The sequence below is a fragment of the Zonotrichia albicollis genome, chromosome 10 (genome assembly GCF_047830755.1).
Source record: "Zonotrichia albicollis isolate bZonAlb1 chromosome 10, bZonAlb1.hap1, whole genome shotgun sequence".
Taxonomy (NCBI): domain Eukaryota; kingdom Metazoa; phylum Chordata; class Aves; order Passeriformes; family Passerellidae; genus Zonotrichia; species Zonotrichia albicollis.
The window spans coordinates 23808498-23829741 of record NC_133828.1 but is presented as its reverse complement, the minus strand read 5'-3'; the positions used below and the strand labels follow the sequence as shown (position 1 = coordinate 23829741).

General features: G+C 38.8%; 1 protein-coding gene across 6 annotated transcripts in view; it reads right to left on the bottom strand.

The window, feature by feature from the left end:
• The window catches only part of SESTD1 (SEC14 and spectrin domain containing 1), a 54412-nt gene that overhangs the window by 20590 nt on the left and 12578 nt on the right, over positions 1-21244 (bottom strand). For all 6 annotated transcript variants that reach the window (XM_074548379.1, XM_074548384.1, XM_074548381.1 and 3 more), the window contains 6 exons: positions 18388-18496; positions 15331-15421; positions 13284-13397; positions 2233-2346; positions 696-793; positions 287-342 (listed from right to left, as the gene is read on the bottom strand). In XM_074548379.1, coding sequence (XP_074404480.1) covers positions 287-342; positions 696-793; positions 2233-2346; positions 13284-13397; positions 15331-15421; positions 18388-18496 — 582 coding nt within the window. The remainder of the gene's footprint in view (positions 1-286; positions 343-695; positions 794-2232; positions 2347-13283; positions 13398-15330; positions 15422-18387; positions 18497-21244) is intronic.

Genomic DNA, 21244 nt, shown 5'->3' with positions numbered 1-21244 from the left:
AGGCAAATATATTGACATCAGCTAGAAACAAAGCATTCCAAAAATTAAAATGGTAATATTGTAAAGATGTTAGTGAGATTATAAAAAAAGTACTTAAAAAGACATGTTTGGAGTTCTTCTATTTCTTAGCATCACTTTTTTTAACCCAAAGATTAAATTAGCCAATAAGCTCCTTACATTGTGAAGAGAGCTAAGATAACAACTGTGCCCTCTATGCTTCCACTTGGGGCCTAAAATGAATTATGCACTTTACTGACCAACATTCTAATTTTCTGACTTACTGTACCTGTCTGCAATACCGTCTCAGGATCAACTGATGGAAGGAAGTTCAAATCTATTGATCTTTGGAAAAAAAACAAAAAAAACACATTATTAAAATTTGTATTACAATAGCACTAAAAACTTCAGGTAAGGCTGGAACTGGGTCTTAAAAGACTAGGGCTTTTTCCCAGTTAGTGAAGTCCTCACTTTTTTAACTCATTAAATCAAAGCACAAGAGGAGGTGCATGTAATCAGTTGAATGAGCATCCATCTACATACACCCTCACGTACTTTGTAAGTCTACATTATATAGGTTTAGAATTTCTTTACACATTTCAAGGTATTTAAGGAATATAATTTTTTCAGTATTTTTCTGGAGTTCAAATGAAATTTTATAATCCAAAAGCTTTGATTTCAAAAAGTGAATCACATACCTCTCTCTCTCTTGTTGATTTCCTTTATCACTTCCATTGTTAATTAAAGCAAGCTCATCCAGTAAAGACGTTGATTCTTTAGTGAACTTTTCAAATACCTAAATAAGAGGAATTTAAGAAATTAATAAATTTTAATTTAAGAAATAATTTTAGGCAGGTGTACTGAAGGCATCGGTGCAAGTTTATTCAGCAGTTCCATTAGTATACTTCAGTCTCTATACAGTGTAATTATTTCCCAGCATTCAGATGGTAGGGAGGAAACAACAGAAAAAGTTTTGTTCACAGAACACGTAAGAGCACTATGACTCCTTAGGGAAATAGTAAATATTACACTGAATATAAGGAATACTGAAAAAAATTGAGATATCTGCAAAACCTGTAAAATCTTAGGGACATTTACTCTTCATTTAAGCCTTTAATAATATAACAGAATCAAGGCATGTTACACAACTACTGGCCAGCTTACTTGGAAGGATTAAAATAATTCTGTAAAGATTCCAGCTTCTACTCACTATTAAAATGGACCATATTGTAATGAATAACTAAAATAAAAGAAAAATGTGTTATATTATTTAGAAAGATTATATAGAGTAAAATACCCTCTTCAGTTTCATTGAACTCAGGGGTTTCTGATCTCAGACAACACCTGTACGTGAAGACACTGTGCAGTGTTCAGACAATTCCTCTGTACCTGATTTCTGAGGGCTGGTTTTGCTTTTTAACAGAACTGAGCATGGCTGGGTGTCTTACATGACATGCACAGTTACTTCCAGGTATTTTTGTTGTTATTAAATTATTAATCAATAGCTTGCCAATGAACTTTCCTTATGTAGGACTACTTCAAATTTCAGAGGAAAGCAGGTGCCGTTGCAACACACCTGGAGATCCTAGATGGAGACACACATTCTAAGAACAGATTATACAGGAAGGGAACACGCTGTGTCAATGAAGATTAATTTGAAAATTCAATTTAAATAATTGAAAAGCAAGTATCAATGAAGAAAAGATTAGGAACATTCTGGGGAGCTATGCACACCAACAGTTGCTTAAAAATTTGTGCTGATTAAATTTATGTTGATTAATAATTAAAAGGTGTAGCTGCTCCTGGACATTTACTGCTTCATGGTCTGCTGGGGAAACTGCAATGACAGAGGTTTTGGTTTAGGACAGCTTAAAACCACAGGAACCAAGACCTAAGAGAAAACCAGGAGCATCTGCAAGAGTCCAGGTATCTTCTCCCACAGCAGCCAATTTCCCTTTATAGCAACTATACCATAGACTCAGGCTCTTCTAGAGTTAGTGTTACTAAAACAGCTTTGTTAAGGAACAAGTAGTTCAACAAATTGATGACATTAGCTTTATCATCCCCTGAGTAAAGGCAGTGTTATTTACCACAAGACTATTCATGTAAGTGAACTGCACAACTACACATGTGACCATTTCCTACACGCTTTGCAGTTCCTACACGAACAAAAATTTCAGGGTTCAAGAAGGAGACATTAAAAAACCCCTGAACCCCAAAATACAGATAACTAACCAGCCTCTTATTCAGCCAATCCATGTGATCATAGGTGAGAGTTCCTCCAAAATCTTCTGTTAGTTGGCATGGTTCTATATATCGTGTCAGCTTGTTAGCAGATACTAAAATAACCTGCAACAATAAAAGAGGTCACTTGTAGGTAATGCTCATACTTTCCTTAAGTATCTGAGAAGTGTGCCCAGAGATACTGAGCAGATCATTCTGTGATTCAGACTTTACTGCTGAATGTTTAAATGAAATACGGCTGTTTACAATTTACGTGGGCCTCAACCAGACAGGTAATTCTGACATGCAGTGTATGCCTCATGCATAATCCTGTAAGTGCATCATCTCTACCACCTTATCTGTTTATAGTGGGAAAAAGCAATGTGTTCCCTGGATATCTGTTATCCTGCTGGAAGCTGATCCTTTGATTAAGTCATATACCACACCATCTATTTCAAGTGACTATAGTAGCAGGCTATCATACTGCAAAGCACTCAGTATTTTCACCCCTCTCTGGCAATACTTTCAGTCCCAGAGGTGAGTTTGTGCCATAAAAGTTAAGTGCCTGCATTTACTGTGCAAATACGTTCAGCAAAAGTTGGATCAATCATACTCTTTCTATGAGTAGTCAAAAATTCAAATTTAATATGCTTAAAAGCCTGAGTCGTTCACCCAGGAGACAAATCTAGTTCATCAGCTACATCAGGGCATACAGGAAAACACAGGTCCACTGCTAGGTGGAAAACTAAATTCTGGCCTTCATTTCTGCATTCTAGAGGCTCCTGAATGAGCCTTATTCATATAAGCCTAAACCCGAAGTTGGCAGCACAGCTTGCTTTGATGAATGACATGCTATGCCTGGAATAACTCTTGTGGAAAAAAAACCAAAAACAATCTCTCTATTGAAGCAGGCAGATTGGCAATATATAACCAGAAACAAAAGAAAAAAAGAAAAGAAAATTTCTATAACCCATCAAACCATCCACATACTCTTGCAGGGCACAAGAATATGTGGAAAGAACTAACTAGAGACTTCTATTCCAGCTCCATTTCCCTGCAGATACTGAAACTACAGAATTCAGAGTAGCTCCAAACAAATGGTCTATTATTGCAGAGGAAAACCTTTCAGCAACATCCAAATACACACTATTGTCCTGTACTCTTAATGGTACATGGCTGCTGTAAATGGAATTGGCTAGTAGTTTCTCTAGGTAATGCCAGTAACCAGCCCAAACCCCAGAGGATTCTACATCCAGGAAAGAAGGAGAAAAAAAAACCAAACCTTTGTTCTTCCTTCTTTTGGCACACTAAATAGTTTAGGTAATTTTTAAGATTCATCTCTATGAGTTCATTAAAATGAAAACCAATTTGGTATGGACATTCTGGTATGGGAACTAAAGCAAACAGGGCAGCTGGTTCTCATAACTGAAATACAAGTTCTGAAAAGACCCAAGTAGCCAGACAAAATAGATGGACTGCATTGAGACCACTTATTTCAGATTTTTTTAAACTGAGATCCTTCAGGAAGGGGAGTGGGCAAGGGATAGCCCTCAAACTTCCACTAGGGAGATGTTTTTTAAAATAAAAAAATTCTGAAAGAGCAAAGCCTGCACAAAAAATATTTTAACCATATTAAAAAAAAATCTTCTGACAATAAACACCCAGAAAAGAGATTTGGTCAAAACCCAAATTTTCTAGATCTTATTAGAAAAACTCTGAAAAATAAAACTTCCACCTCATTAATAAACCTTGTTGTTACTTAAAGCATTATTTCCAAACCCATTCATTCTCTCTGGGTTCCTCATATAAAAACCACTTCTTAAACTGTTTATTGACTGTTCACTGGGCTAGCTGCTAAAATCCTCTGTATACTTTTCACAATATAAGAAAACATTTGAATTTTTTACTAGGTTGTGGCAGAAATGAAGGCTCCTAAACAGAATTTAGCTCTTGCTCTAAACCTGAACTAGTGGCAGTGCTAACCTAACATCCTCTACATGCTTTAAATTAGTAAATCAGCTACTATAGATTAATAGCCAATAAGTACACAGACCAAAAGCCAAAGAAGAAAAAAATGTTGAAAATGCAATGTGGAGAGTGAGAAGACACTTCACTTTTACAGATCTGAATTCTACTTTAAGCTCAGCTCACCTTCTGCTGTCAGGTTTCCAAAATGTTTCAAAATCCGAACAGAGTAATTATAATTGACTTTTTGTGAAAATAGACATCAAAATACCACATCCAAGAAAAAGTTGTCCCTTATGAATTAGTGTTTCATTCTTGCTTTTGAATTTCACCCTTCAACATATTACCACAGGTAAAGATAAGCTAATTTACAGCTGTAAAAACAGAAATAACCCTGTTTGCTTGCAATTGAAATGATTTTTTGTTTTCTTTTTTTTTTCCAAGTCAAACTATGCTGATTCCAGTAAAAGGGGGAAAAATGCAGCTTTCATAATCCAAAGTAAAAGCCTTTGGACAGCAGATTATAGCTGGATATTAAAATGAAGAGCTTAAATTTCCCAAGGGAGAAACAAGTAGATCCGGACAGATGGTAAAACAGGGAAAAAAAAGTATAAATTGTTGAATCCTTTAATCTTTGCTTCCCTTCCCACTTGATCCACCCACTTGTGACAACAGGGACAGCTAATAAGCTCACAGGGGCAGCAGGTTTCAAACGTGTCCTGCTTGCTACTGACCAGAGTCATAGAATCACCATCTGCACTCAGCTCTTTCTGAAACCTGGAGCAGTGGTAGCACCTCTCATCCTTGCTCTACTCTAGTCAGCAAATTTGCTCTGTACAGTACTGGCCTGCTAAATCCTTGTGAAAGCCTTTAAAGGAATAACTCAGAACAGTGCTTTGGGAATGGTAGAAGTGCTGTATTTTTTAATAAAATCAAAACAACCTTTGTAAAAGCCGTCAAGCAAAAGAAGAATAACAAAGCTAAAAACATGGACTGCAAAGTCTTGTGCCTTAAGTGCAAAATTCTATTTCTCAGCAGTGAAAATACATGTTTTTGACTCATGCAACATGTATCTTTTGTAATAAAAATGCTTTAAATACAGTTTGCAGTAAGCTGACCTCTCTATGTCATGTGCAGTTTTCTGTAATTTTCATTGATCATCTATAAGGAGATAGAGGCAGAAGTCAAGATGAGAGAAGAATTCTAGATATTCAAGAGGACATGTAAAAGTGTCCCCAAACTGTTAAATACATCCATCTGAACTTTCTCTCTTAAGGGAAGAAATGAAAAAGCTCTTTAATACAAATGTTACAGAGTCAAACCCAAGAGCTACTTAAGAACAGGAGGCTGTAAAATTTCAGTAACAAGGAGCTTTTTCCTGAAGTGTGCAATATCAGAGCAGCCACACTACTGAATCTGAAAAGGAGTAGTTACTTTCCAAAAGAGAACAATACACATGTCCCTTGAGAATATAAAATTTAAACAAGTGCAATCTAAATATGATCTTCATTGCCACAGAACTGTAAAGCAAAGACTAACTCTTCCTGAGGAGAATAATCCTATTTTTTGATGCCAAATACAATTTCAACCCATTTTTCAAAATACTATTTGATTAAACGCCGAGTAGCATAGGGTATTATTTGTGTAATATGGAACACTGATCTAAACAAAGATCATTTTATTTCACATTGCACCAAGAAACACTAGGTAAATATTTATCTGTCCGGTTTATCTCGGCTGTTTTAGGGGCCTGAAAAGGCCCAGGGTGGCCTTGGGGCAGCCCGCGTATCGAAGGACGAGAAGAGGCTTCAGTTCTTCTTTCGGTTTTTATGTTTATTAACTGTTTATCTAAAAGATGTTCTTTCAGCCGAACAAAGATCTGCTCAGCAGTCAGCCATGGGCACACTCTGCCGTCCCCCGGACCGCCACGTATCTTTATACCCCTAGTTACGTATACAATATTTATCATTTTTCCCCAATACCATCTATTCTTATAACTCGGTGTACTCTTAGTAATAACCAATCCAAAGGTGCCACCGTGGCCAAAGAAGATGGAGGAGAGGAGGAAGAAGAAGGAGGGCAGGACACACCCCAATTCCTCCATCTTACTCCTCTAAACCCCCCTGTACATAAATCCTAAACCCTGTTTCTCACCCTCTAATTAGCTAATCTTTCCACCCTTCACCCCGGTGAGGCCCTCTTATCTTCATAAAGGTGTCGTCTCCCGTGTAGGGTCAAAGTCCTGCCACCAGACACTTCTGGCAACATTCCAGGACTCCCGGGCCCCCCAAGGGTGGTCTCGGGGGCCCGGCATCCCAGGACTCAGATCCTGAGATCCCACATTTATCTAGCCAGTGCCATAGAAATCTGTCATACTAGAAACCCAAGAACAGTTGGCAGAACCTTGATAAACACAAGATGAACTCCACTCCCAGGAACTGCCTCCTTCACTTGTGGCTTTACCCACTCACTCACCTTACCCTGCAGTGCTCACAATAATTAGCACACTCATTCCTACATCCCAGAAAAGAGAAAGTAGGCAAACATTCTTGCACTTTTCAACACTCTTTCTTTGGACAGAATTCAGGATATGACATAAATGCAGGCTTACATGCCCCAGCTCCTCATAGAAAATTCCCTAATTTGCCCAAGAACCCACTGCCTCCTGTCGGATCTCAGGATCTCAGTCCTGAGGTGCTGAGCCACCGAGACCACCCTTGGGGGGCCCGGGAGTCCTGGAATGTTGCCAGAAGTGTCTGGTGGCAGGACTTTGACCCTACACGGGAGACGACACCTTTATGAAGATAAGAGGACTTCACCGGGGTGAATGGCGAAAAGATTAGCTAATTAGAGGGCGAGACACAGGGTTTAGGATTTATGTACAGGGGGGTTTAGAGAAGTAAGATGGAGGAATTGGGGTGTGTCCTGTCCTTCTTCTTCTTCTTCTCCTCCATCTTCTTTGGTGATGGTGGCACCTTTGGATTGGTTATTACTGAGAGTGCACTGAGTAATAAGAATAAATGGTATTGGGGAAAAATGATAAATATTGTACACGTAACAATGGGTATAAAGATACGTGGCTGCCCCGGAGGGCAGACAGTGTGCTCATGGCTGACTGCTGAGCAGATCTCTGTTTGGCTGAAAGAACATCTTTTAGATAAACAATTAATAAACATAAAAACCGAAGGAAGAACTGAAGCCTCTTCTCGTCCTTCGATACGCGGGCTGCCCCAAGGCCACCTCGGGCCTTTCCAGGCCCCTCAAACAGCCGAGATAAACCGGACACTTGGCGTTCCCTGGGCGGACATGAACCACCACAACCTTTCGGGGGGGGGCAGCACCCTCAAAGCCCTGAAGACCAGAGAGAAGAAGAAAACAAAAAGCCAACAGAGTCTGCAAAAAACAGCAGTCACTGAGGAATCCATCTCTCAGTTTCTGCCGAAGACAATTCGTAGCAGAACAGCCCGGACCGGAACCAGAAAGGCGCCCTGGGACCACCTCTCGTGATCTGCTGGACAGAGACCGAGACCTCCGGACTGCCCTGACGAAAGACTTGGTAAGAAAGCCCGGAAATAAGAACATGGGGGGCACACTTTCCCAGGAACAACGGGAAATTTTGTCCACCTTACAAGGTGTGACACAAACATATACAGAGGGAATTCCAAAGAAAGAATTAAAACAATTATTGCTATGGGCAAGGCTAAACTACCCACTGGCAGAAACGTGCCTGCTATTTGAAGTGGGGTTTTGCCAGGAAAACCAACAGATGCAGCAGACATCTGGGGGGAGGCCCTCAAAGGAGGGGGGGAGCAAGGCTCCAGGAAAAAAATTAGCTCTGGCCTTAAGAAGCCGGGGGGAAGGGCTCTCGAGGAAAGAGGGCAGGAAATAATATTAAAACACCCGGTCCCAAAACCCAGAAACCCCAGAAGACCCCGAAAGCGTCCAGAAACTCCAGAGAGCATGGAGGACTCAGGAGCAGAAAGGGGGGAGCAGGGGGGGGAGAAGGGACCGGGGGAGGCGCTTTCTCGCGGCCAGGCTGCAGCGGAGCAGGCGGGGAGCGCAGGTAAAGAAAAAACAAGAGACGCGTGTTCAGATACGGCTTTGCTAAGCTCAGGGCCGGGGGGGAGCAGCCGCCCCGGGGGCCGGCAAGGTAGCAGAAACGCGCGCGGCGGACAAAACTCGCAAGAACCCGGGGGAGAAGTCACAAACCAACGCCAGGGCGTCTGACCCAAGCAGCGAAATAGGGGAAATTGCGCAATCCCAGAAAGCTGCCATGCGGAGACGTAGGAGGCGCACGGTTGTGACGCAAAAACCCGGGACGCGGATCGGCCCGAACGCGGCGGGCGCAGGTGCCGGCGGGAGGGAGGCTGCTCGCACCGGCAAAAGGAGAAATAGACACAGGGTCGGAGGAGGAGGAGACAGAGTCAGGGGCAGACCGAGGGGAAAAATTCAGAGGTGGAACAAAAAGGGAGAGGGAGAAATTACCTCGGGAGAGACAGGGAGCGGCTCGGAAAGCACGCATGCGCAGAGCGCGGGCGGGCCAGACCCCCGGTAACGTCTTGGGCGAGGAGGGGCCCTCTCCAGACTTGGTGCCTTTGGTAAAAACCCTCGTGGAGTCCAAGCCTCTTCCCTCCTGGGGAGGCGTGTGTGTTCTAACCCTATTGTCAGTTGAATCAAAAACCAGGTAACCCCGGTCTCAAGTGAGCTTGCAAACAGCGACAATCGGCCGAACAAAGAGGCAGTTGTGTTCATGCAGTCGCCCCAGCCAGGGAGGCCGGTGACAGCGCCACCTCGTGGGGGAATGACCGAAGTGCACGACAGGCCAGATCAGTTCGGCAGAGCCACAGTGTCATCTCGTAACGAGTCTGCAACTATGCAGCGATTTTCCTCAACAAGATATAAGAAGAAACGAATACTCAGACAAAAGTCGGGACTCAGACTGCAAAGGACAACTCAAAAGAGAAACAAGAGGAACGAAAGACTCTGGGGGGTTTTCTCTTTGGGGTCTTGAATGAAAAACATAACAAGGGTTTTGCACAAAAGTGAGATCATGAGTTTCATGATGCTTAGGTGCATCATCCTTTTCATTCATTGCAATAGGCAATGGGGTAAATTTACCTATTACAGGGAAAACTGACAAAGGATCATGGATTGATCAGCTGGTAGATTTCTTTGACATTTCTCCCATTTGGAGAAGAATTTTAAGGGTAGGATTTTATGTTTTAATAGTTCTCCTAATCCTCATCCTTGTCGTCCCAGGTGTCATGAATCGGATTGTAAAAGAGGTTTTCTTGGTGCAAACAGAAGGGGGAGATGTCGGATCTCAGGATCTCAATCCTGAGGTGCTGAGCCACCGAGACCACCCTTGGGGGGCCCGGGAGTCCTGGAATGTTGCCAGAAGTGTCTGGTGGCAGGACTTTGACCCTACACGGGAGACGACACCTTTATGAAGATAAGAGGACTTCACCGGGGTGAATGGCGAAAAGATTAGCTAATTAGAGGGCGAGACACAGGGTTTAGGATTTATGTACAGGGGAGTTTAGAGAAGTAAGATGGAGGAATTGGGGTGTGTCCTGTCCTTCTTCTTCTTCTTCTTCTTCTCCTCCGTCTTCTTTGGTGATGGTGGCACCTTTGGATTGGTTATTACTGAGAGTGCACCGAGTAATAAGAATAAATGGTATTGGGGAAAAATGATAAATATTGTACACGTAACAATGGGTATAAAGATACGTGGCTGCCCCGGAGGGCAGACAGTGTGCTCATGGCTGACTGCTGAGCAGATCTCTGTTCGGCTGAAAGAACATCTTTTAGATAAACAATTAATAAACATAAAAACCGAAGGAAGAACTGAAGCCTCTTCTCGTCCTTCGATACGCGGGCTGCCCCAAGGCCACCTCGGGCCTTTCCAGGCCCCTCAAACAGCCGAGATAACCGGACACCTCCCATATCAAAACACAACAGAGATGCAATTAAATAAACAATTTTGACTGGAACTCCTATATGCCTTTTTAGGAAAGTCCATGAAAGCTATAAATTCTGGTCTTAAAACACTGAACCAAAAATGGACAAAAATTAGATACTTTCTACAAAGTGTTATTCATTCTTTATTCTGTGGAGCAGAACTCTGCTCATTAGCATAATTCTTAAAAGGTAAATTACAGACTTGAGATTTTTCAGAGTAGATGCTGCAAGATAAATTACTGTGAGAAATTTCTGACACTCTTTACTAGAGAGTTAGAGCTGTCAGCTGCTACATTAGAAGTGTGGAGCATTTAGAACTACTCAGACTTTGGACTTCAGGATTATAAAGATCCTTATGCTGCACACTAATTTTTTCAACTAATTCATAGTAGTTTACCACCCAATTTTTCCTTTCTCTTTTTCCTTTTTTTTTCCCATGCACTTAATTTCTATTCTCCAAATCCTCAGTGAAATTTCAAATTTTGCTTCCTGATTTCCACAAGGATAAGAACAGCAAGCACATCCTCTTCTTTCCTGATCCTGACAAGCTGATTTTCAAAGTATCTAGTATCTAAATCAGGCTCAGAGATTATTTTTCCTCTAAGTTCCTTAAATGACTGACATGTGTGAAATAATCCCACCCATCTACAGGTATTTTTGCACTGTGTACAAATTTGTACATTTCTTTTATTTTTATGGTAAGTTTTTTCTTCCAGTTACACTCATTGGTCTCATAAGAAAAGCTCACTCTCAAATACAACACACTACATCTACTAAAAGAGTGATTTGTTTCACATTACTATGTAGAGTATATTAATAAAAAACCAAAAAGCACCACTTCCCAACTCTCTAAAACACAGCCATTTTTACACTCAAATCCTGTTCTTCAATCTTTTAAAGCATTAACAGTTTTATGTATTACAGTGTCATATGTGCAGCATTTCAGCTGAAAGACAGCTTTATAACAATTCAGACAACTCTCCTCTATGAAGCATGGCACAGGATCAGATAAAACTGCTTCAATTAACACATGAACTGATTGCTAATAAGGGAGGAATGAAGTTACAGAAGAAAGTTCTGCTGGAGGACAAATGGGAATTGTCCTGAGGCAGGTCCAAAACCAACACTAATACTAACCAGAAATAAAGATATGAACATTTACTCAGCTGAATCAGCCCACCTCTTTGTACTTATCCACCCAGTACTGTTTGATCTCAGTTCCCACATTTACTTTCAGTGTTTTGCAACTCATCATCACCACATCTCACTCTGAAGCAGAGGATCTCTGCCTTTGAAAAGGAAGACATTGTGATTAATGGCTTCATATGGGAATATTAAGCAACGTATTAAGAACAGAGCAGGTAGTAGGAAATAGGAGGTAGATGTGATGCCCCATTAGAAATTACAGTTACACAGCATTTACTTCAAATAAAATGAGACTACACCCAAGTAAATAAAAAGATGTCATATTTTAATCACAATTTTTAGTTCATAATTATTTCATTGGCGCAAAACCAATCCTGAATTTCCCTAGTAGTTGCACAGATCTAACCTGTGATCCAAAACATGAGTTGGGTGTTGTTTGTTTTTACTGCCAGTAATGCAAAATTATGCAGCTGTAGATTTGTGCCTGAGTTGGAGCCTTCCATAGCCTTATCAGGGTTCTGCACACATATTGGAACAGAGGAAAGATACACTCCTGACTGTGACACAAATATTTGGAGCCCAGAGAAGGTGGGTTGTTTTTACTGAAACAGTTTTCCTAACTGCAACCAAGTAACAGAAACCAAAAGGTTTGGTTACATAATTCCAGTAGTCTATGCCAACAATGCCAACGTGATTACTAGCACAGAACATGCTTTATAAAATTACTAAGATTACTAAATTAAAGGATTATCATTTAATGACAGCTAGCCAAACCTTAAAGTGAAACAAAAAATCCTTTTATTATAATGTAAAATTATCCTTGCTTTGTTGATATATTTTCTGTAAGCTTTCTGCTTATTTGTCTAAAAATGCATTCTAGCTGAGTCATGTTAAAGAAAAACCCAGGAAGAATCTTCTAGAAGCACTAACTTCTGAACTAGCAACCCCATCATATATACATTAACTGCTACTATGTCACATACTTCCATATCACAACTTCAAAGACTTCCTGAACTTACCCAAACACTTTATTTACAGGAGTGTAGCTGGGAAGAGAGAGCCTAAATCACACAGTAGCATCTTCTAAAGAGGGGCTTTGCCTTTATTACTGCTGCTCTCTGGACTCTGACATTTACCTTATGTTGTGAAAGATCTGTGTGAAACTGAATATTGCAAACTTAAGTCACTTTCTAACCAGCAGCTCTTAAATCATATTTTTGAGTACAGATGGTTAGTTCAGAGGCTTTTTAAATCGTCATCTTGGATGTGGCTCCAAACAATATGCTAGTTTATGTAAGTGGGCACCGCCACACTCATGTTTTTGATTAAAGGCACTGTGACGGGGCTGCATGCTACATGCTTGCTGTAGTTCAAACAAGATTAGTTTAAAAAATGAGTGGAAAGTTTGATGACACAGATATTTTCTAAAAAAACAGGGAAAACTGAGGTTTCCATTAACCTGCCAGACAGAGATAACAAGGGAAGTGCTAACATTAACTTGTAGTCTCTCGTACACACTCTGCCTCAACTCAGAACAGTGTCAGCTTGTATTTGGCAAGGAATCTAGAACCTGTTCCTATGTCAAAGAACTCAGAAAATCAGAGAAGATACATGCAACACCAGCAAGGTATTTGTCAGAATGGTTACAGCTGATAGAGAGACACCATACACCATGTATCTCTACAGCCTATTAGAGAAGTCATGAAAAATTTCACACTAAATCCCGTTCAACTGTTTCTGACTCAAAACACCCACAACATGTATTTTCTTGCTAAGCAAAGAATTAAATGCCACACATTTTTAAGTTAAGAATACTCAATGAAGAAAATCTCATTAAAAATGGAAAAAGTTAAAAAGCCACAGCGGTTTGTTAAGGTTATCCACAAAGCATCAGGAATACAGCTATTTTAAAGACACTTTAGTTGCCATCCAATTACATCAGGATTTTAGAAACAGTATTTTTGACTGAAGTAGACAAAAGCTCAACATACCTCAAAGCCAAGTCTATCTTTCTCTTTCCAAAAGCAGAAATGTGTAACCTTCTTATCCCAAAATTCATCTGGCTTTACTACACAAACAAGTGACACCTCAGCTGGAACAACATTCTGTAAATCAAATGAAAAAATAAGGAAAACATTCAAGATTAAACCTTCATTTACCACAGAACTGAATTCTACTTAGATTTCATCATCTGTACAAGAATGTAAAAATTGCAGACAGAAATTGAAGTCTGCTTCATCTACATCACATATTTGCTCCATCCTGCTTCGTAACATTGCACATGATTTCATAGCAAACAGTGTCAAAACTGAAAAGAAAATATAACCTCTTTACTTCCAGCCCTAAGGACAAACCATCTATGCTGTGTTAGTACAGAAAAAAATGAACTATTGGCTAGACTTAATTTAATTTATGGTAGTTCATTAAAAAGAAGAAGAAATGTTAAAAATAGAGTTTTCCACCAATGTTATCTTCTATGTAGAAGGAAACTGTAATCAGAAAGCTAGAAAAAAATTGTATATTTGTTATCAGATTACATGTCAAGATAATATCCTATACTTCTTCAGTACATTTTACTTAGACTAAAATGAACAGGTTGAATATTGACATTTCATATAATTTAAAATACTACCAGGAAAACATTTCTCAGACTAAACCAGTAATTTCATCTATTAAGTTGATTTTATCATGTCACACTGAATGTAGATCAAGAAAAAAATACTCTTGATTACTCTAAACTCATGAGCTATAGCAATAAGTAAAAGTTAATCAGAGGAGTGATATAAAGTCACAACCCATGGGATTTCTCTTTAAATACCTAATTTTATAAATAAAAAATTAATTCAGAAGAAGTTAAAGAAATCAGCAAGAAAAAAACCTAATTCATTCTTGCACCATTTTAACAAATCTGCAAAAACTACTTACGAGTAGACAATATTTTGAACACAAGTATTTTTGAGAACAGCAAATGATGAAGCAGACAGAAATCTCACGTGATCTGCACAAGTGATCAATTCACATAAGAAAATCTTTACTGTTTCCTCTCAAACTGAAGACACAGATGAGCAGCCCATGTTTCTGCACGCTTTGCAGAGGCAGGATGAGTGCTGCCAGGAATCCAGGGAAATAAGACCCTGGGCAAAGAGCTGACCTTCCCCACTATCTGCAGCTCCCACTGAACCTCACAACCACACAGCGGCTGACCCAAAACCCAGTCAAGATCATAATCTGAACACAAGGGATTCAAATACTCTATTAACAGGAAAATCATCTTAGTCAAAAATAGGTGAAAGACACCTTGACACAGACTTCAAAACCCAGAAGCAACAATGACCCAGCAGGACAAAAAAAAAGAAATTATTCCTATTTGACACACTTTCTGAGGCTTAAGAGGAACCATCTGTGCAGTAAGAAAGGAAGTAGTCTGAGTGTTCTAAAGTGTTAGAAATGCTGTATCTCACATTTTCTTTGATCACTGAGACCAAAAAATAATTTATACTGTCCACCAGAAATAGGACTCTATTTGTAAGCCCACAGTTCTGAAGAGTTAAAATAATTTTTTTTTTTTAAATTGGAAATTGTCACATTTTTTCTTCGCCTACTTTTTGAAATCCACAGAACAATTTGTGATTTGAACTATGATGCACAACTAAGTCAACTATACCCTACTGCAAAGGAACCCAAGCAGTGCAGCATATATTGCATCAAAACCTGCTCAGCTGCAATATCTGTGTGAACTGCAGCCCTGCACACATTCCTACTGCTCATAGCTGGTGATGCCAGGAGCATACCTGTGCACTTTTTTAACTAAACCTCCATTTCAGAAAAAGGTCTACAACTGTGTGGTCTCAGCATATAAAGAATTTTTCTCTCACTTGAGTGAGATGCAACATCTGCTTTTCAGAATTTCTTTCTGCTCCACAGAATTCATCACAGAACCACATTTTAAGGAAATTACTGTCTCTACAATAACACAGCCATTGGGTACACATCCATAAAACTGATCAGTCAACTATGAATGTATAAATATTTATTTACCTGGAGCATTAACACAACTGTCTTTACCACATTCCACTGAGATTTTCTGCCATCCACAATCACAGTGAATCCTCGAGCTTTACATTTCTCACTAAAAGAAAAAAAAAACGCTTAGAAAAACATAAAATTCACTCTAACAAGTGTCATACCATGCCAACCTCAGATTTCAAGCCTCCTGTGAAATATAACTACAGTTTTTTCCTTAGAGAAACACTGTCTTATAAACCTTAAGTTTACTCATTTATAAAATAACTTCCACTTTTAATGCTCCAGCATATTATTGGATATTACAAATTACAATTTTTCAGTAGACTGAAGTATATCTCATAACACAAGTATTTCTTTAAACTGTAGCAACTCTGAAAAGGTCTCATAACTATTAACTTGACAAAATCCTCAGAAAAGAGACCAACTTACATTGTCAGAAGGAAGACAAAGGGATGTCAGTTTTTACAAGGAGCATCCAGAAGTGAACTTGCAAGTGAGCCCATGGTTTAACATTAGTTACCACACTAGATATCATGTCCCAGGTTAAAATTCTTGTGTTGGCAAAGTTATAAGCTAATAAAATCCATGACATTTACGAGCTGTAGGAAAGCATTATGTAATCCTTCCTAAATCTGCAATTACAAAACAAAGCTACTTCTGTGATCTTAGCTTACAAAGAACAAGGCATGCAACAGTAAGCATTATGTTTCACAACAAGAAATTAACTGTTATTTATTTCAAGTTTATGCTGAGCTTCATCAGGTATGGGTAGCAGACAAATACACTTTGAAGTTTAAAAAAATAAAAAGAGAGGAAAAAAGGCCTTTTACTAGCCGATTTAGGAAACAATAATTAAACTTGGCTATTTAAACAGTCCACGAATGTTTTTGGTTTTAAGGAACATCTAAGATCACACATATGATTTTTCTGGAAGCAATCTGAAGAGTCAGGCTTTACTAGTGCAATTTCCAATCAAAAACCAAGGAATTGCTTTGAAGAATGAGGTGAAGAGTGTAACTACAGCATCTTGTGACATGACTTCCTTAGGCTCACTGGAATCGAGCAGTATCAGTATCTGCCCCTCTACTACTAACCCTATTAAAACCCTATCAAACCCAACAAAATACACAACCAATCCAATTCAGAAGTGACCTACCACTTCCAGAAAGGTTAGCCAATGCAAGTGTTTGTAGGTAAGTTAAAATAAAAAGTAAAAAGTTTGGTGTTTTGAGCCACAATAAAGAGAATACAACAAAGGAAGCAAACTTTAGTGGGAACAGACAGCATCATAATGTTGCCACTTTTATTCTTCAGTTCTGAACAGATCTCTTCAGAATCTGAGAATTTTAAATACCATCAAAGAAAGGCATACCAGCATACTTCAACACTAGGAATAAGCTGCCTGAAATTTTAGAATGGCTTTACACACATATTCCAAAGAAATTCTACCCAAGACACTTTCAGCAGTTATGCCTCTCCAATTTTGGACACAGCCAGCAATCCACACTAGACTGTAGATCTCAAACCAGTTGTAGTTACATCATATGCCACACAGAACTGAATTAAAAGTCAAACATATTATGTTACCTTACACACAGAACTTGGGGAAAAAAGTAGTACTAATGTTTGGACAGCTATCTGGAATTGGGACAATATCCCTCCTCTCAGCCCTATTTTCCCCAAACACTGTTCAGCAAGTCTTTCCAGAACAAAAAAAGAGAAGTGCTTAGGCCAAAGTTTGCATTTCCCACTGAAAAACAACATGCGGACCAAACTGACAATGATTTTTCCATACTGCCACCATAGAGAGAGGTCATTTTTTCCACAACTGACAGAGAGCATTAAATGTGGGAACATTGACTTCACTTTCAGATAGATTTCCCAGTTTCTATTGAGTACAAAGAGCACTTTGGTTTAGCTTTTAGACAGTTTTTGTTGCACTAATGTATGTAAAGACATACATCAGGATGAGACTGTGGAATAATTAATGCTTACTAGAACAAGAATGCCTGCATCTGTTCCACAAATACAGCCAAGTCCTTAAGTCAATGACACGACGTGTGTAGATGACCATTTGGTGTTTCACCACTTAACAAAAGACAACAAGCTGTTTAAAAAACCCTCAAACTTACACAACTAAAATGCCTTGCAGTATCTTCATATACCTCCTGATGTTTTACTTTTAAATAACCTGAATTTATTCTTTGCTTCTCTCTCACCAATCAGGATTTTTAAAAGTCTAATCTACCAAAAAAACCCCAACACTGGATCCCTTAACTGTGTTTTATAAACATTTGTAGATTAAAACATGCAAAGTACACTGGGTATCTTTAGTTATGCCACTGCTGCTCTGTTTCCAGAAGAGAGATTTGAAAAGATATAAAAACAAACATGCACCTGAGAGGCTCCTTTTCTTTATAAAGCAGTGGCACTTGACAGAAAAAAAATATGATAAAGATCAATCCCTGGATCTTAAGAAAAAAGAAACACAGGTAACTAAGCCAGGATCAAAAACTGTCACTATAAGCTTTCAGTGGCACATGCACAGCATTGAACAACAATGATTTTACAGCAAGCTAAGGATGACAGGATACCCAAGTTGTTAGGCAGCACATTTAAGTAGTACCACAAGCCGCTCACTAACTTCACTAAGACTGTATATTTTTAACTTAGTGCACTTTTACACTGAAGCCCTATAAGCTACAAAGTTTAGGCATGTAGCACAGAAAGGACAATGGGCAATGCTGTCCTTGCAAGTTTGGGAGTTTGGTTTAAATGGCTCATTAATTTACTTTAGCAATTTGAGCACATTGTCATTAAAAAGAAATTATGAAAAAAGCTATCCCAAGAAAGGAGAACACAAGGACACAAAAGGACACAGACAAGCCTTAGTACATATCCCTTAGCTTATTGGGATGTGTGTTTCTAACTCAGACAGTATCACATTCTAAACAAACATTTACATAAAATTAATTTGGTAAAGAAGAGCAAATAAAATAAAAAACAATAGAAAGATTCCTTCCACTACTGGGAAAAAAACCATTGTGAACAGAATGCCTTCTAAATCACCTTGGTATACTTAGAAGATAGTCTAGTGTGACACTCAGCTCATCCATGCTCGTCTGTTCAAGGCATAATGGAATCGTCAGAATGAGGCCACTTCTTCTGTCCTTCCCTCCTGTTTCAGAGAGAAAAAGTAATTACAAAGTTAATCTGATGAGGTTTAAGCTGAATAAATACTTTGCAGTTAAGTGGTCTCAAACTTCATTGTAAAAGCAATCTTTAAAGTTGCTGTGAAAACCTCAACTGATAACTTCACCTCTCAGCTGTGAAGGTTCATTCACCACATGGATATTTAAAACATCACCAGGGCATCAGAGCATAGCCTATGTCCACAGCTGTCACAATTTTTTATCTAATACTTTCAATATAAACAACACAAGTCAAGTGTTCCAGAATCATTTTGTTTTCATTTTTACATTATACTATGAAAATGCATCTCCTAGTCCCTCTACACTACCAGCCTATCAGAAACCTAGTCCACTCCCAAGCTGAGCGTGCCCCTAGAAGCTCCAACTGGAGCTCCTGGAAAAGGAGGACTTTCCTAGCCCAGCTGACTGCCCAGGAGATCTCGTACCACACAGGCTGCCCAAGGCACATGCCCTCAACTGGCACTTCCTTCAAACACAGAACAATTTCTAGACCTATTTATAAACAGCTAACAGTCACCTTACAATTAAGATATGCATTTCCAACTGCTTGCCTTAATCTTCATCTGCATTTTCAAACCTTTCTGGTAAAACTTATACAAACAATATTAGAAACAGTAAATTTTGATAAATTATCTATTTTATTAAGGAAAAAAACCCCAAAAACCACAACATACTTAAGCACATGTAGGAGTCAATTACTAAACAGTCTTGTCTATATTTTAGAAAAAACTGTACAAAGACATCTATAATCACAGGTTTATTTGGGTAAAAATCAAGCAATTCCCATAACCTAAGAACATCTTTATTTTCAAACTGTTTTTCACATGGCTAAAGCAAATAAATTATGCTTTTGCTTCCTAAAGTTCTTCAGTAAAACTGAAGTTCCATCTAATCAGGAAAAACAACTTTTTACAGAATAGTAACAGCCATGCAGAAACAAGAAAAGGCACAAGCACAGCAATGCTTGCAGACTCATACACATATGTTGACATAATTTGATAAGAATTCTCCCCATCCACGGTGCATGCAAGATAATGAACAAACACTGTTTACACAACATATGTTAGAATCTTAATTGCAACAGGCCTTTTTTTCCTTGTTTCCAAAGCTGTGCAAACACACTAAATTTGGAGTTTTAAAGATCCACTGATACACAGATATTTTCAACATTTTCATGAAGAACCTACTGCTTTCAGTGGTCCACTGCAGTAGCTGTGCTCTCTTCCCTTCCTCTCTTTTGTGAGAGAATTGTTCCAGGAAAACAGCAACACACTTTTTAATAACTGTATTTCTAAACTGAAGAATTGAAGAGTGGTGCTGTGTGAGAAAGGACAAATGGACAGATGCTTCCAGCAGAAACAATCTACAGCAACAGTTATTTACAGACTGTCCACCCTTCTGTTTCTGAATGGCAAAAAGCCTGAAAATTGGAGTGAGGAAGCAGAGAAAAAGGGAAAATGCTTGGATTTAAACAGCATTTGCTGAACTGACTAAACAAAGCACAACCCAAATCCCAGAAATATAATCTCTTGACATTTCACAAAAAGACCAGAATAATTATCTAAATTATTGTTTCATGACAAGTCATCTTCTGTAACAGCTGACAGGTTTTTCCTCCAGCTTGTAAACACTGCTAAGGAAAGCAACTGAGAGCATTACAAAAGCAGAAAAAGAAGAAAAAAAAGAAAGATTTTTTTTAGTTCATTTTGCACCAAAGTGGTTGTTCAAGGCTTTTTGTTGACTTAGGAGCTTGCCTTTTCTTCTGTGCTATGTGTAATGACTTATCAGCATGAAAACTACCCCAGCCATGGATTTCCATTAGAAACCAATGTTTTGCTTCCAGAAAAACATTATTTATACCAATTTAACTCAAAAATGACAACAGACTTCAGCACATAAACACTGCAGGACTTTCCTAAAATACTATTTTTCTGAGTATATGTTTTTAATTATTAATGAAACTACTATGAAAGTATAGAGTAAAACTGATGTAAAGAGACATGATGAACTGATTTGTGGCTGTCAAGTTACTTTGCTTACACTGAAGAATGCTAAAAATCCTTCTGCATCAAGCTTTATCATTCATTAAATTAAAGCACCCATTAATACTAATCAATTCCAAAATGATCAAACCTACTTAGAAATACATACAACCAAAATGGTTCCTAGCACTGAAAATGCCACTCAATAAATTACTTTCCACTAAGAATGTCTGTATTTCCAAACGGATCAGGCAGCTTTAATAGCATTTTGAAAATGCACTCTAGTTAATGAGAATATCCCCTTGCAATATAATGCTGAACAATCAACTCACTGCACATCTGCTGTTACTGTGGAAGAACTATCCCAGGCTTTAATGTGAGCTGAGTTTTAGGGATTTGATTGTTTGTTTTTAAAAAGGAATTGTTAGATTTGCAATTGTTGGAGACAGTGGGCAAATTTAAAGCAAAATAAGTTCCATTATCTAAAAGAGCAGGTTTCACTTCTCAGGTGATTGGAGCAGGCTAAACTAGACTGGCTAAAAACATAAACTAAAATAAACTACACCAGAAGAATATTTATGGCAACACTTGTCAGTTTTTGAAGTTGACAAGTGTTCTGTAAGTTACCTACCAACACTAGATCAGACAATCAAACACCAAGAACTAACGCAGCTGCCTACAACAGCACTGAAACCAGCAAGGGATTGTCTTTCACCATTTGAACGACTTCCT